The sequence below is a fragment of the Oryctolagus cuniculus genome, chromosome 16 (assembly GCF_051225735.1).
Source record: "Oryctolagus cuniculus isolate XC-2025 breed Fujian yellow rabbit chromosome 16, ASM5122573v1, whole genome shotgun sequence".
NCBI classification, from domain to species: domain Eukaryota; kingdom Metazoa; phylum Chordata; class Mammalia; order Lagomorpha; family Leporidae; genus Oryctolagus; species Oryctolagus cuniculus.
This window is the reverse complement of record NC_142882.1, coordinates 9,218,104-9,235,175: the sequence shown is the minus strand read 5'-3', so window position 1 is coordinate 9,235,175 and position 17,072 is coordinate 9,218,104. Positions and strand designations below refer to the sequence as shown.

General features: G+C 47.1%; 1 protein-coding gene across 2 annotated transcripts in view; it reads right to left on the bottom strand.

Moving 5' to 3' along the window:
• Window positions 1-16,304, bottom strand: part of HNRNPM (heterogeneous nuclear ribonucleoprotein M) — a 44,260-nt gene extending 27,956 nt beyond the window's left edge. For both annotated transcript variants that reach the window (XM_017337970.4, XM_089315468.1), the window contains exons 1-2: window positions 16,164-16,304; window positions 6,258-6,427 (exon numbers count right to left, since the gene is read on the bottom strand). In XM_017337970.4, coding sequence (XP_017193459.1) covers window positions 6,258-6,427; window positions 16,164-16,276 — 283 coding nt within the window. In that variant the 5' untranslated portion in view covers window positions 16,277-16,304. The remainder of the gene's footprint in view (window positions 1-6,257; window positions 6,428-16,163) is intronic.
• Window positions 16,305-17,072: the final 768 nt, after the last annotated feature.

The window sequence follows — 17,072 nt, the reverse complement described above, 5'->3', positions numbered from 1 at the left end:
TACCAGGAAGATTTAAAAATTAATGTTATCAAGAAAAGGCTTAAAGAAAAGCAATAACTCATTAACATGTCCTTGTTTCACAAATAAAACTGGCATGTTGAAGGACATATTTATTAAAGGATTTGCACAGTGCTTAAGGCAAGAATGCCAACTGTTCAACAGTTAGCCTTCCTTGTCCTTTCTTCGAAATGTTACAGAATCAAACCTTGCACTTTGCACAAGAGATAAATAATCAGAGCAAAGAAATGAAGAAAGGAAACAAGGAGGATTGGTATAGCTTAATCTTTGGAGTATATAATCCTGGAGGAAAACCCAAAGACTGATCACAGCCCAGGGATGGAGTACAAATTGGCTTTACAGAAAAATAGTTTTAAAAAATCATAACCATTTCTGAGGCCACATTAAGAGCCACTTCAACAGCAGCAGCCACTGAAGGACCAACAGTCCTTATCTCCACTTGGATGAAAATGCCTAGTATCAGAAACATTGAAGAGAGATCCCCAAATGTATTCCCTTACCAGCTGTGACTACCACCTAGTAACTTAAAAGAATCATAAAGACAGATATAACCATGTTGTCAAGATTCAAACACTGTTGCATTTGAAGTTTCTAGTCTGCATCCAGAAAAGTACTTTTATCAAAACACTGGTACTGCAACCAAGAGAACAAACAAGTCCAAACCAAACATTTTTCCATGGTCATAACCATTATAATAAAATAGCTGGTTTAGAAATCAGATGTTTTTCCACTTAACATTCTAGTGATGGCACACACTCAACGTCAATCCCTTGCACTAAAAAATTGTTTAAAATGTCCCCTCTTTCATCTTCCTCCAAGCAGCTTAGCTGTTTAGAAATCACTCCAGCATGAGGAGTGCTGTCCCTGGGCTTCCTCACAAATTCATAAAATCCCATCAACAGCTCAGCATCTCACATCTGCAGTAGCTGCTAAATCCTACTTCCTGACAGGAAGCTAACCATGAAGGCTTTAAAGACCACTTCTCTTAGTAATGCAATAGTAAAGCTAAGACTTGCTTCATGTAGTCAGTACACCCAGCAACAGGAATTTGAAAGCAAAACTTGCCAACTCACCAGTCTGGTCACCTTCTACCAGATGAAGTTTAAAAGAGCAAACTATCTGAAGCAGGTCGGAGCTGGGACTCAGACAGAGGAGACAAGCCGGCAATAGCAGCAGTCTCACAGAATGAACTCGCGATTAACAACCAGACACTGCAGTTCCTCTCCTCCTGAACATGCATGGAACCCACGGAATTCCAAAAGCAAGCTAAGGCAAATCCTACTGCAGCTTTAAACATTAAAATATCTATCTAAATGAAAGACTCAAAAATTTCTAACTTCAAATATCATCACCCACCTTCATTTAAAAAACGTCCCCAAAGAAATTTGAACCAACACTGTGCAAATATAACACATCAAGAGGATGGGCAAGCAAGCTGAGAAGAACTCAAGTGGTCTGGAGCAACCACAATTTAACAACCTGGAACACATTTTATTTACAATGAGCATTTGTTTTTGAGCTTCCATTGACTCTTCAAGTCTAAAATAGACACCCCTCCCCCCCCCCAAAAAAAGAGGGACTACAGGGGCCAAAGCTTCACTGAACAGAATTCCCATGAATGACACCTATGATTTTTCAAATGGAGCGGGGGCCTTAAATGGAGGTATGCTGTCAAACATTCTTTACCTCACAATGGCCCACTCTAATGGGGGTATACAGAATAAATGCAGTTTAATTTGGAAAGCTTCTGTCTTTGATATAAAAGACAATTTGAAACGTGGCAAAATTTGACATGAGCACAAGTTAGAAAATGCATGAACTCATGCTTGCTCCCTAGCAACAGCAGAAGAGAGCACTTCCCCTCCACCTGGACTAAAGACCAGAGTGGACCACAAAGGCTGGATGCAGTGGGGTGGGGGCGGGCCTTAACCTCAACATTCATGTATGAATGCTTCCTCATCTCAGCCTTTCCAAAACAGGCTGGGTTTCCATAAAAAGGCAAATATGAAGGAGCAGGTAGACTGAGTAGACATTCTGCTTCCTATATCCACATCTCGAGATGATCTCCAAGAGCCTGCGGGAGTTGGCTTTCTGTTGGGCTATGTTTGCCCTCCAGGTCTCAGCTTTCTGTCGGCTGACATCTCAAATTTAAAGTCATACATTAAATACCAACAGAGGGATTAAGTGATAAAAGAAATCTTAGCTTGGGCTGGCGCTGTGGCATAACAGGTTAAGCCACTGCCTGTAATGTCAGCATTCCATAGGGGCACCAGTTTGAGTCCTGGCAGTTCCACTTCTGATCCAGCTCCCTAGTAATGTGCCTGGGAAAGCAGCAAAAGATGGTCCAAGTCCCTGGGACCCTGCATCCAGGTGGGAGATCTGGAAGAAGTTCCTGGTTTCAACCTGGCCTTCTCCCAGTTGTTGCAGCCACCTGGGGAGTGAACTAGTAGATGGAAAATCTCTCTGCCTCTCCCTCTCTATGTAACTTTGCCTTTCAATTAAATTAGTAAATCTTTAAAAAAAAAAAAAAAAAAGGAAATCTTTGCTTACACAAGTAAAACTGACTGCTGCTAAACATGGGATTGATTTGAGAGCAAACTCCATCACCGACCTTCTTTTCTTCCTCAAACTAGGTTCATTTTTTACTCATTTCTGGCACAGCTCAGTACTGCATGGGTTGCAGCTGCCCCACCCTGATGCTGTGGATCCCTGGTTAGGCCAGGAAAACAAGCAGCCCAGTGGCAAGCTTCCTTTATCCACAGGATTTCATGGTCTCAAACTAACATAGCACAACATTTAAATTCAAAATGCCCAGATTCACTTTTTGCTCTCAGAAATCTTTATTTTCTCCCAGTTTTTATGCTCAAACATTATCTGTTATGCTCCCGACTATTAAACCACTTTCAAATCTGGTTTGGCAACTCGAATGCATATTTCACATGTGCCTCCCAATTTTTTTCCCCCAATCCAGCAACTCAACTCTTCAGTGTTCACAGCAGCCACTTGTTCCATGTAATGCTCCCATTAAAAAATAAGCATGGCCAAAAGGCAAGATAGTCGAAACCTCCTCTGTCTTCATCAGGACCCACAGCAAGAAGGGGAAGGCAGCAGAGCAGCTGCTCAGGCAGAGTGGACTGTGGAAACAGTATTTAATCCTTGCCGCTGGCTGTGATGAGAAAAGGGGAATTGAGCAAAGCAGCAGTCTATCTCAAAACAAAACTCTCCATTTTCTCTTTAAAACTGGCAACAAGGGGCCAGCACTGTGCAGTGCCAGCATCCCATATTGGCTCCCGGTCAAGTCCCAGCTGCTCCATTTCCAATCCAGCTCTCTGCTATGGCCTGGGAAAAGCCAAAGATGGTCCAAGTGTTTGGGCCCCTGCACCTGCGTACATGGGAGACCTGGATAAAACTCCTGACTCCTGACTTCTGGCTCAACTCTGGCCATTGCAGCCATTTGGGAGTGACCCAGAAGATGGAAGATAGATAGATCTCTCTCTCTCTCTCTGCCTCTCTAACTCTGCCTTTCAAATAAATCAAAGAATCTTCTAAAAAATAAATAAAATGAACAATGTTGGATTTTGTGACAGTGCCAAACAAGCTCTGTGATTCTATCCAGGGGGAAAGACTTACGTGACCAGTTCATATATTATAAATAGGATTGCCTAGACTGTTTCTAAATGCTAAAGAGAATACACACCGGGTGTCAAAGGGGAAAAAGAGCTTTGACCAGTGTCACAGGGAGAATTAGGGAGGGTCTGTGAGACTCACCCAAGATCAGCCTTTGGAAAGCTCCCTCCCTTCTTGCCATCTCAAAGCTGCTTTAGTTCTGAGAGGCTGCAATTAAACATTGTTGCCATGACAGAAAATTAAAGTTGAGGACACTACTAATTCTAGCTCTTATTGTGCTAGTTTCCTCAAAGAATAGCATTGATTTCATCAGAGATGGACTCAGGCTGATGGGGTGGTCTGATAACAGCATCGATTTCTGTGGTGTGTCCACTTGGGATCTAGGGTGTCAAGTACTCCTGTCATTTTTTCCTGCAACAGTCTTCAAAAAACTTAGCAACAGAATTCAATATTTCAGATTAAAATAACCACTTAAACATTTTTGGCATACTAAGACGTGAATAAGAAGGTATTTTAAAACCTCACAATGAAAAGATTTCTTAAAGAGTACATGTATATAAACATGTAAATTTCTTTATAGACTTCACATACTGAATACAGCACTATCATTAAAAAGCACATTCATTACCTTTCTCTCATGAATCACTTTACCCACAATCCAAAACTGCTAATAAGTTAAAACAGCAAAGTAATTAATTTAACCAGTATGGGGAGCTCTAAACAAGAACATTGTAAGGTTTGTTAAAATAACTGATTTACTGCACACCTGTAATTCTAAATTACACCACCAAAAATACACTGAAAGGGCTACGCCCAGGCATTCGTAGCAGTATGCCAGGGGAATATGAGAACCAGTTTGGAAGTATCCAAATAAACCACCAGGCTGGCTCCACACTTAATACAGTGCAAAATAGTAAATTGAGGTGAACTGCTTCTACATCCAGAAACGTCATGGCTGCTGCTGCTGCTGCTACTTCCAAAGCAGCTTCCAAAGCTTCCAAAGCTGAATTACTGAATGGTTAAGCAGTAAAAATATCACCTACTTGATCCATCATGTCCCAAAACTGGTTCACACTCTCCTAAAAATGAAAAATGATTTGGCCTGCAATCTCTTACAAAATTCTAACAATTGCATTTTCAAAGCCACATTCCTGGTTCTTGGAACTACTATACCTTATTATCCATGGAAATAGCAATTCAGCGGTTCAACCAAATCACGAGAACACAAATTTGGGGGTTATCCCAAAAACTAATTCGAATGAGACCCAACTGTACTGTACGAAATTCTAAGCTCGTATTGAAGCAGCAGTCCCAAAAACCAAGAACACTGCATCTGGGATGCAACGTGACACGCCCTTCAGACAGAAGAAACTGCACTCTTGCCCTAAGAGCATTGGCGGGAATGATTTAGCTGATCAAGGCAGGAACACAAATCTCACACCAAAACGTGCTTCCACCCGTGTTATCTGGAAAAGTACCACATTGGAGCAGCACACATGACTGTACGGAGAGGTTCACGGTGCCTAGTGCATCTTGCATGCCATGGTCAAAATAAATGATGGGACGATGATGGCAGTGGCCACTCATCACTTCAAGACCCAAGGCGGGGAGCACCAGCACACATACCAAAATGGCCTACCCAACTGGCAGCTCTGTCCCTGAAATGGTAATCACCTAGCAAAGCCAGCTCACATCTCTTCTCATTATGAATGTTCCAGAAAACAATACCTGTCAGCCTTCAAAAAGACTCCATTAAAGGTAATTTGACTCTAGTTTTCCCTTGGCAGGGAGGGGAGGAGCTCAAGGCATTATACAACCTGTTCTCTATCTGTAGTTCTGTCTAAACCACAGCCTTGAGAACCACCAGCAGGGCCAAGAATCAGGAAAGAGAGACAAGAGCAGAACAGAGCGAAGGAGGAAAGAGGACACACGTGTGCACAGAGTGGGTGGGGCAGAGAAGCACCAGGCAGGCTCCTCAGACCTGGTGGCAGCGGAGCTTGGCTGCTTCCCCTACCCTAGGCTGGAATCCGGATTCCAGACTGTGACAAGATGCTCCTTAAGCACTACATTACAAAGCAGATACCTCACTTTTGAGCTCTCCAAATGCCAACCTACTCTCTTTTCTCCCAGAAGGGAAAGGGGTCTAACAGTTTAAATACAGTTTGGAATCTGAGCACACATTGTCCAGCGACTAGATTTTGAGTCTAAGACAGCCACAAGACTTAAACAAACTACCTTCCTGATAGATTTAATTTTTTTTTTAATTAGGGGAGGGGGCAGAGAAAAGAAATAGAAAAACCTCTCCCACATAATGTGAAGAATTTGATAAATTTCCTTAAAACAAAAAACTCCCCAAGTCTACTCAAAGCCTTATTATTAACCATACGAAGCCAATACAATCATTTGTAGGCCAAAGGACCATACAAACCACCCTGTATGACACACAGGGGCATGACCACAAAAAGTGGGGTGAGGTGAAGGGGCTCAGCTTGAGCCTGGACAGAAACATGCTCTACCCAGAACAGCTTCCACTGACAAAAATAACCGAGGAAACTGCCACAGAAAGATGACACACCAATCTTCTTACCCTACTCAACCACCAGTACCATTACCTTTTTCTTTAACCAGGTCTTTAAGTGACTGCCATTTCACATCAAAAGGTATGTTTGTGATGAAGGCTCGGTATCTCTTTGTCGGATTGGCGTAAGGTTCAAAGCGATTGCCTCCTCTTTTTATGTTTTTCTCCTTCCTCTTCTCATTCTGAGTAGGTCGTTCTCCTTCACTGAATTCAAGAGAGAAAGAAGTGTTCACATATTAGCACAACATGAAAGACAATACTTGATTTGCTAGGTTTACAATTCCACACAAAATTACACGTGACACAAGACTAATATTGGGGGACTGGCACTGTGGCATAGGGGGTAAAAGCCGCCACCTGCAGTACCAGCATCCCACATGGGCACCAGTTCGAGACCCAGCTGTTCCACTTCAAATCCAGCTCTCTGCTATGGCCTGGGAAAGCAGTGGAGGTTAGCCCAGGTCCTTGGGCCCCTGCATCTGCGTGGGAGACCCGGAGGAAGCTCCTGGCTCCTGGCTTCAGATCAGTGCAGCTCCGGCTGTTGTGGCCGACTGGGGAGTGAACTGGTGAATGAAGACTGACCAACCTCTCTCTCTCTTCTCTGCCTCTCCTTCTCTCTGCATAACTCTGACTTTCAAATAAGTAAGTGGATCTTTAAAAAAAAAAAAAAAGACTAATACTGGTTTTAACATGAGACATTCAAAGTGAAGTGCCCCACAGGGCAGAAATCTCCAGTACTATGTTCTTCCACATCCACCTTCCAAACCATTCCCACAAGTACACTCCTAGGTTTACAAACCCTCCTATGGGCTTTAACAGAGATGGGAGTGACATCAACTGCCAGCCTAAGGTGTGTCAATTCCAAGAAAGAAACAGGAAAAGAGAAAGGAATAGAAATATGAAGTAGTACACACAGGCCTAATCAATTTTAGCCTTACAAATAAAACCATCTTTTGTTACATTTTTTAAAGACTTTATTTATTTGAAAGAGTTATACAGAGAGAGAAGGAGTGAGAAAGAGATCCTCAGTCTACTGGTTCACTCCCCAAATGATCACAATGGCCAGAGCTGGTCCAGGCCAAACGAAGGAGCCAGAAGCTTCCTCCAGGTCTCTAGTGTGGCTGGCAGGATCCAAGCACTTGGGCCGTATTTCTCTGCTTTTCTCAGACTATCAGAGAGTTGGATCAGAAGTGGAGCAGCTGGGACACGAACTGGCCCTCATACGCAATGACAGTATTGCAGGCAGCAGCGTTCCACTATGCCAGGACACCAGGCTTTTTTACTTTATTTATTAAAAGGTAGGGGGGCTGACACTGTGGTGCAGAAAGTTAAGCCTCCACTTGCAGCACTGCCATCCCATATGGATTCCGATTCAAGTCCCAGCTGCTCCTCCTCTTCCAATCCAACTCTCTGCTAATAGCCAGGGAAGACAGTGGAAGATGGCCCAAGTGCTTGCCCTGCACCCACATGACAGACTCAGAAGGGCCGGCGCCACGGCTCGCTTGGCTAATCCTCCCCACTGCGGCGCCGGCACCCCGGGTTCTAGTCCCGGTTGCTCCTCTTCCAGTCCAGCTCTCTGCCGTGGCCCGGGAGTGCAGTGGAGGATGGCCCAAGTCCTTGGGCCCTTCACCTGCACAGAAGACCAGGAGGAAGCACCTGGCTCCTGGCTTCGGATCAGCGCAGCACGCCGGCCGCAACACACCAGCTGTAGCGGCCATTAGGGGGGTGAACCAACGGAATGGAAGACCTGTCTCTCTCTAACTCTGCCTGTCAAAAAAAAAAAAAGACTCAGAAGAAGCTTCTGGGTCCTGGCTTCAGAACTCTGCCTCAAATAAATAAATCTTTAAAAGAAAGAGAGAAAGCGAGTACAAGTGCAGAGCTGTGATATAGTGGGTTAAGACATCATCTGTAGTGTGAGCATCCTTTATAGGTACAGGTCCATGTCTTGGCCCTAAGTACTTGGGCCCCTGTAGCCACATGGGAGACCCAGATGAAGCTCCTGGCTTCGGATCGACTCAGCCCCAGCCACTGCAGAAACTTCGGGAGTTACCCAGCCCAGATCACAATTTTGATGAGTTATAAAACTATCTTTATTTAATTAAAGGGCTGATGTGTAGCCTGGATTCTGTCTCTTCCTTTTATGGGGCAGGGGCAGTATTCAAACACCAGATGGTAGCCTGCAAACTTTTACTCTAAAAAAAAAAATTTAAGTTAACAATTTTCTTATAGCCCCCAAAGTCTTTTTTATTCATCCTCCATATCCAAATACATGGTTGCCAAGTGGGGTCCAAGGGAAGGTATCATAGGAAGCTTTGCCACACTTCACGCCAACACACAATCAATAGGTTTCCCTTCCCACAGATGTGTTAGAGCCACTCCAACCCTGATTCCTAGAACTCAAACCATCCAAATTCACAATAAATGCTCCTCAGGATGGCAGCAAGCACACAGCTGATTCCAAAAGGAAACCCACAATTGTCACACAGACCGCCAGTTGACTCCGTGAGAAAAATTCTGCACCAAAGTCTGCCAAACAGAATGTATTTGTGAAAGTGTCTCTCACTGGCAGGAACCCAAGTATATAGGCCTTTTTGGGGGGGTTGGGGGGATGGAGGGGACATGAAGCTGGATGGGAAGCAGAATAGCAGACAGGAACTGGTATGCCAGCATCACAGGCTGCAGCTAACCTGCTGCACTACAACTGGCCCCAAGATTCGCATTTTAAAATGTTATTGGGGCCGGCGCCATGGCTCAATAGGCTAATCATCCGCCTGCGGCACCAGCACCCCAGGTTCTAGTTCCGGTTGGGGCGCCAGTTCTGTCCCGGTTGCTCCTCTTCCAGTCCAGCTCTCTGCTGTGGCCCGGGAGTACAGTGGAAGATGGCCCAAGTACTTGGGCCCTGCACCCGCATGGGAGACCAGGAAGAAGCACCTGGCTCCTGGCTTCAGATTGGCGCACTGTGCCGGCCGTAACGGCCATTTTGGGGGGGGGGGGGTGAACCAACGGAAGGAAGACCTTTCTCTCTCTCTCTCTCTCTCTCTCTCTCTCTCTCTCTTCTCTAACTCTGCCTGTCAAAAAATTTAAAAAAAAAAAAGTTATTGGGACACAGGAACAGTTCCAGTCTGTTTTTCAGACCATTTAGTTCATATATTAGTTATAAAATATAGAAACAATTACAGCTACTGCAGGTAACAAAGTGTCTAGTTCATTCTGCTGCTCCATATGGCTAAGAATAAACCACCTAATCTAACACAGAAGCTGGCCCTCTGGCTTGGATTAATCCCCTCTCACAGGGCACTGGGTTCAACCTCCCAAGTATAGGCAAAGCACTTTTCTCTGATCATTTCCTTTCTCTAAGAAATTTCTCCACAGGTCAAAAAAAAAAAAAGATGAAAACTACCTCTTGTCACTTCCAGCCTCTTGAAAAATCTAATGCCAGGGCCGGCACTGTGGTGTAGCAGGTTAAGCCACCACCTGCAGGGTCGGCACCAGTTTGAGTCCCGGCTGCTCCACTTCCTATCCAGCTCTCTGCTAAGGCTTGTGAAAGCAGTAGAAGATGGCCCAAGCCCCTGGGCCCCTGTGTAACTCTTTTAAAAAAATAAATCTTGGGCCGGTGCCGCGGCTCACTAGGCTAATCCTCCGCCTAGCGGCACCAGCACACCAGGTTCTAGTCCCGGTCGGGGCGCCGGATTCTGTCCCGGTTGCCCTTCTTCCAGGCCAGCTCTCTGCTGTGGCCAGGGAGTGCAGTGGAGGATGGCCCAGGTGCTTGGGTCCTGCACCCCATGGGAGACCAGGAAAAGCACCTGGCTCCTGACTCCTGCCATCGGATCAGCGCAGTGCGCCGGCCACGGCGGCCATTGGAGGGTGAACCAACGGCAAAGGAAGACCTTTCTCTCTGTCTCTCTCTCTCACTGTCCACTCTGCCTGTCAAAAAAAAAAAAAAAGAAAAGAAAAACCTAATGCCCACCACCAACTGTTCTTTGTAGAATTATAGAGAATGGTCCACAAAGACAAGCAACTCAAAACACACATTCAGGGACTGGCACTGTGGCATAGTGGGTGAAGCCGCCAACTGTGGTGTCAGCATCCCATATGGGCACCAGTTCAAGTCCTGGCTGTTCCTTTTCTGATCAGGCCCTCTGCTATGGCCTGGGAAAGCAGTAGATGTCTCAAGTCCTTGGGCCCCTGCAGCCGCCTGGGAGACGTGGAAAAAGTTCCTGGCTCCTGGCTTCGGATCAGCCCAGCTCCGGCCGTTGCAGCCATCTGGGAGTAAACCAACAGATGGAAGACGCCTCTCTCTCTCTGCCTCTGCCTCTCTGTAACTCCGCCTTTCAAATAAATGACCAAACTTTTACTTTTATAGGCAGATTATAATGTGGCAAAACTCATAAAATAAATTATCCTAAATACTCCAAATTTGGAGTATCATAGACATTAAAAATTAGGTTTATGACGACTCTATAGCATAGAAAAATACTTACGTACAGTTACTTAAAAATAAATAAAGATTTGAAAGAGTTACAGAGACAAGAGGGAGAGATAGAGAGATCTTCCATCCACTGGTTTCACTCCCCAAAAGGCCACAACAGCCAGTGCTGACATAAGCAGAAGCCAGGAGCTCCATCTGGGTCTCCCATGTGGGTAAAGGTCTGTGGCATTTCCCAGTCCATCAGCAGGAAGCTGGATCTGAAGTGGAGTAGCCAGGATAGGAATCGGTGCCCCACAGATGCCAGTGTCACAGGTGGCTTTACCCCCTATGCCACAATGCGAGCCCCTGTACAGTTACATTTTAAAAGACAGAAAATTATCTGAAAACATGTCACATTTTATAACCTACCAGCAATTTTTAAGGAAAGAAAAGTATTAAAGGAATCCAGAATTTAAAAAAGCTGCTTTACCTGCTATGCCACAGCACCAGCCCCAAGATCAATTATACTTAATATGGCTTTAGAATATCTTTGAGTTCTTCAGCAATTTATTATGCTACCACTCCACCCTTTTGGAATTATACTGTACATACAGATTACAAATAAAATATCAAGTACTCACTCCACAAAGGACTGCCACATTCTCACATAAAAAGTGATTTTTTTTTTTTTTTGACAGGCAGAGTGGACAGTGAGAGAGAGAGAGTCAGAGAAAGGTCTTCCTTTTTCCATTGGTTCACCCCCCAAATGGTCGCTATGGCTGGTGCGCTGCAGCCGGCGCATCACGCTGATCAGGAGCCAGGTGCTTCTCCTGGTCTCCCATGCGGATGCAGGGCCCAAGCACTTGGGCCATCCTCCACTGCCTTCCTGGGCCACAGCAGAGAGCTGGACTGGAAGAGGAGCAACCAGGACAGAATCCGGTGCCCCGACCAGGACTAAAACCCAGGGTGCTGGCGCCGCAGGCAGATGATTAGCTTAGTAAGCCGTGGCGCTGGCCAAAAAGTGACTCTTACCTTCTCCTAGGCCTCCATACCATTCCCACTAGTATGGAATCTCAGTAATTCAGGAGCTTCTCAATCAAATGGGAGTAGTTTGAAAGGCAATCCTGGGACTGGTGCTGTGGCATGGTGGGTAAAGCCACGGCCTGCAGCGCCAGCATTCCATATGGGTACCAGTTTATGTCCCCCCATTCTAATCTTAAGCTAACAATCTGATCCTTTCAATCTTTTACTAAGCATACAATCCCTTTTTAAAGTACAGTAAACACACACATCACTGCAAAATACAGAGAATCTGGTTTAACAATTCAAATGACTGTTTTAGTGAGTGCTTCCAGGGTAGTATTATGGACTCACAAGGGCCTTGGAGTCAAGATGGCCTTAAGGTGGCCTTTGAGTCAAGCTAACCTGAAGTTCCCTGAAATCTCTCCTTGCTTTCTGATTCAGCCACAAAATTAACTATAAAGGAAAATATGTTGTCACTGATTTCAAATACTGTGTCTGAGTGTGTGTATATGTATATATATAAAACATTTAAAACGTATACACACAGGGGCCAGCATTCTGGTGCAGTGGGCTATGCCATCGCCTGCCAACACCAGCATCCCATAGGGGCCCAAGTATGAGTCCTGGCTGCTCTACTTTCAATCCAGCTCCCTGCTAATGCACCTTCCTTATGCCCCTACACCTACATGGGAGACCCAGATGGTGTTTCAAGCTTCTAGCTTCTCCTTGAGCAAGCCTGAGAATTGTGGTCACTTGGGGAGTAAACCAGATGGAAGATCTCTCTTTCTCCCTATCCCCATAACTCTGCCTTTCAAGTAAAGGAATCTTAAATAAATACCAACAAACTCCTAAACTGAAGCAGACAATGTGGCACAGCAGGTTAAGCTGCTGTTGGAACATCAGCATCCCATACATCCCGTATCATTCATGACTGCTGCGATGGAGTCCTAGCTACTCCACTTCTGATTCAGCTATCTGTCACTGCACCCTGGGAGGCAGCAAGTGGTGGCTCAAATACTTGGGGCCCTGCTTCAGGCCTGGGCGAGTACTAAGAGAGTTAACTAGTAGACTGAAGATAGCTCACTTTCTTTGCTCTGCCTTTCAAATAAACAAACAAACATAAAAAAAAAAAACCTCAAGAAATCTCAAATCTCCATATTCCTCTAAAGTGAAAATAACAGGCAGCATTGTGGCCTGACAGGTTAAGACACCACCGGCAACATAGGCATCCCATATGGGCACTGGTTCAAGTCCTAGCTGCTGTACTTCTGATCCAGCTCTCTGCTGACCTGCCTGAAAAGGCAGCAGAGGATGGCCCAGGTACTTGCACCCCATCCACCCATGTAGGAGATCCAGATGAACCTCCTGGCTTTGGTCTGGCCCTGGCCTGGCCCAGCCCTGGCCACTGTGACCATTTGGGAAGTGACCCAGTAGATGAAAGGTTTTTTGTGGCACTGTCTTTCAAATAAATAAAATAAATCTTTTTTAAAAAATTTAAAAGTAAACAAAATGTTTTTTTGTTTACTCTAATCTAAATCTTGACTATCTTTAAGTGGAACACACCACTCATCAAAATAAAACAAACCTCTCACAGCCAGGAGGGAAGTAACTGCAAAACCAGATTTCCAACTTGGGATCCTCAGTCAAGCTTGCTGGCTCCCTGCTATGTTGGTCCACAGCACATCCCTCCAGCATGGAGCAGTCAGAAGAACTGGGTTATTTTTCTCTCACTTCTAAAGGCTTTCAAGGTAAAAATCCAAATTCCTTAACTTGGAATTCATTGCCTATCAGTTGGTCTTCAATGTTCCAAACTTAAAACACTACAACTTCAGTTCTTTATAATCAAAAATCGCACTTATGGGTGGGCATTTGACCTAGCCAATTAGGATCTTTGCATCCCACATGACAGTACCTGGGTTCAACTCCCAGCTCTAGATCCTGTCTCTAGCCTCCTGCTAATGCTGGCCCTGGGAGACGACAGGGGATGGTCCAAGTTGTTTGGTTCCTGCTACACACATGGGAGACTTGGAGACTGTTCCCAGCTCCTAGCTCCCACTCCTTATCCCTACCTGCTGACGTGGTTATTTGGAGAGTGAACCAGTGGAAAGGAACTCTTTCTGCTTCTCAAATAAGTAGATTTTATATTCTCTCTCTCTCTCTCTCTCTCAAATCCTTGGGTTTTATTTACTTGAAAGGCAGAATGAAATCAAGAGAGCTTCCATCTGCTGGTTCACTCTCCCAAAAGGCCATAGCCAGGGCTGGGCCAGATTGAAGCCAAGAGCCAAGAATCCCATCATGGTCTCCTATATGGGTAGCAAGCAGTGGCCCAAGCACTTGGGTGGCTTTCTGTTTCCTTCCCAGGCACAGGCATACACAGGAAACTGGACTGCAAAAAGAGCAGTCAGGACTCCAAGCAGTGCTCTAATATGGAATGTGGGCACCACAAACCACAGCTTAACCCACTGTGCCACAAGGCCTGCACCAAATCCCTGGGTTTTGAATACAATCTTTCCACTCCACCCCAATACCCACCCCTAACAGGTGGGGGAGGGGGACGGGAGAGGCCTCCTCCAAGCTTCTAACCTAGCAATTTCTATCACAGCATAATTACCTTACTACAAAAATGTTCATCTGTCTTCCTTCTCTGGGCATAGGTTTCTAAAGAGCTTCATTTGGACAGATTTGTAATGCAAAACAAGTTTTCCACAAGCCCTACAAAAAATGATCTTAGTGCTGCCAGTTTCCTTAAGCATCCTCTATTAAGCATCCTCTATTAAACTCAGGTTCTTTCTAACAAAGGCTGTTATTCCAACTATAAAACCGGCTGTTCAAGTATTGTCCTTGTTGGATGACTCAGTGACCATTTGAAAATGGACAGTGGAAATTTTGAAAACACACACCCCAGATGCCATAATCTGTAACTAATTCAACCTCCCACCTAGCAAGGTTCTAGCAGCACTCCATACTGTATACAGCACACAAATAAATGCTACAAGTCCTACGAGGCTCCCCCAGACAGACAGTGGATAAAACAGGAGCCAACACATCCCTTCCCTGAATTTTTAGTAGTAAACTATTGGGAATAATTACAGTTCTCCCTTGATTTCTAAGGATCAGTAACCATGGTATTTTGTTTCTTCACACCTGAGAAAAGAGATTCTGGAATTCTCTCCACATCTGTAGTCTGACAGCAACACAGCTACTACTTAGTGCATGTTCATAAACATAAGTGCTCGGCTAAATTCACTTTTAATCCTCATAAGCTTTTATAAAGTTCTGTACATTAAAATGTGACAAGGCAAATTCACAGAAAGTCTGACAGGCATTACAGGGGCTGGGGAGAGAGGAATGGGGGCAGCTCTCGATTGGCGGCTCCGGTTTCCGTCTGGGAGAAGGGTAAGTTCTGGACGCGGAGAGTCAGAGACGGCTGCACAACACTAATGCGCCCAACGCCACTGAACCGTACATTTAATAGAGGGGAAAAAATGGAAAATTTCGTGTTATGTGTATCTTATTAAAAAAAGAAGAGAAAAAAACCTGCGGGAAATGAAATGCGTGCCCTGTCTTCACCCTTCTCTCCCGGCACGACCGCCGGTCTCGGATCCAAAACATTTTTCCGCCTTTTCCTCTCCCTCTCAAGCGACTGTAATCAGACAAAATGCTTGACAGGGGCACCAAATATTTTAAAAATCAAGGACCCCACACGTAGCCCGGAGAATGGGGGGGAACCTGGGAAGCGGACGACGGACCCGCTTCCCCCAGCAACACGGAAGAGGCTCACGGTTTCTCCGCCTCCCCCACCCCCTTCTCGTGTGTTTGTTTCCAAGGCTGAGCGCGGAGCACCAGGTCCGAGGTCTCCACGACAACCTCCTGCGCACCAGCGGAGGCGGCGCGGGAAGTCGCGAGGGACCGGAGCTGCGGCCGGGAGCGGTTCCGAGCGAGGCTCTTCCCGGCGGCGCGCGGCGGGGAGGCAGGAGCCCCGACCCGGCCTCGCGGCCCGACCCGGCCCGACACCTCCCCCGCTCCGCTGCCGTTTACCGAGGCCGACCGCGCGGCAGGCTGTGCGCGCGCGCCTCCCCTCCCCCCACTTCACGAGTCGGTAAACTGAGGCCATCGGCGGAGCGGGCCAGGGGTTGGCCGGGGGGGCAGGGGGAGGCAAAAACACGAGCGCCCAAGGTCACCCGAGCGAGCCTCGGACTCCAGGGTTCTTCAGCTCCAGGAGCCCCGCACCATCACCCCCGCACGCAATGGCTGGGCCTGGGGCCTCGGCGACCGCGCCGGACCCAAACTGGGGGGACCGAAGAACTTGAAGACAGACAACTGAGGACGAAAAGGCGACCCCCTGAGGCGCTCCCGGGGCCACCCGGCAGTCCCAGACACCCAGCAGGCTCTACGGGGAAAGCCGGGCCCGAAGCCGCGCCGGCAGGGAGGCCAACAGACCTAACGGAGCCGCCATCGGTGGCCGCGAGGGAACTTGACCCATGGGGCAAGGGACCGTAAGATACTCACCTCTTCGGGCCCGGAGTCCCATTGCCGCTCGGCACGCCGGGCGCGCCGCTCTCCTCCTCCATTTTGGGCTCCGTCGCCGCCACCTCGGCCGCCGCTTCGACCCCTGCCGCCATTTTCTCCGCGTCTAGGCTTTGTGTGAGCGAACTGGCTGCGCGGCGCTGCGCCTGCGCGCCCACGTGACCCGGCGCGACCAGTAACGCCTGCGCGCGCCGCGACGGGCTCCCGCCTCGTCCCCCTCCCGCCCCGAGCCACGCCCCCCTGGCGAGCGCAGGCGCAGAACGACAGCTGTGGCTTCATTCATTTCTCGCTGCGAAGGAGGTGCTGGACTGGAAGCCGGGCTAACCCGGAGGAATCTGCTCCGCCCACTCACACACGCTCACTATGGGGACCCGATCACTCCCTGCTGGAGGTAAAGGGCAGCGAAAGTCCTGCCTGAGGTTTACAAGATGATATAAAACACCAGACCTGAAAGTGTCTCCTGCATGTAATTCCAAATGTTAGAAAAGACTTGCACAGAAAACGGCTCTCTCTTCTGGATGGCATTCCTGGAGAATCTTTACAGCATCTCCAGAGTTGGCCTAAGGAGGTGTAGATGCCAGACTATGTAAAGGAGTCAAGTTGCAAAGACCAGCAGCTCCCACCGCACCCCATCCTACCCCTCCAAAAAAAGCCAGCTGGCCTAATGCGCCTACCCGATCCTGTGTCGCTGCCAACCACCAGCGCGTCTGTCACCCAACACCTAGGGAGCCCTGCCCATCTCTCTGAGCCCTGTCCCTCAATTACACTGCTCCAGCCACACAGTCGGAGCCTCAGCTTGCTCATCTGCAAATGGGGCTAATATGAGACACCGCAGCTCTGCTGAGGGCTGCTCTGAGTATCCAATGTGGACAGACGCCAAGAGCCCTCGGA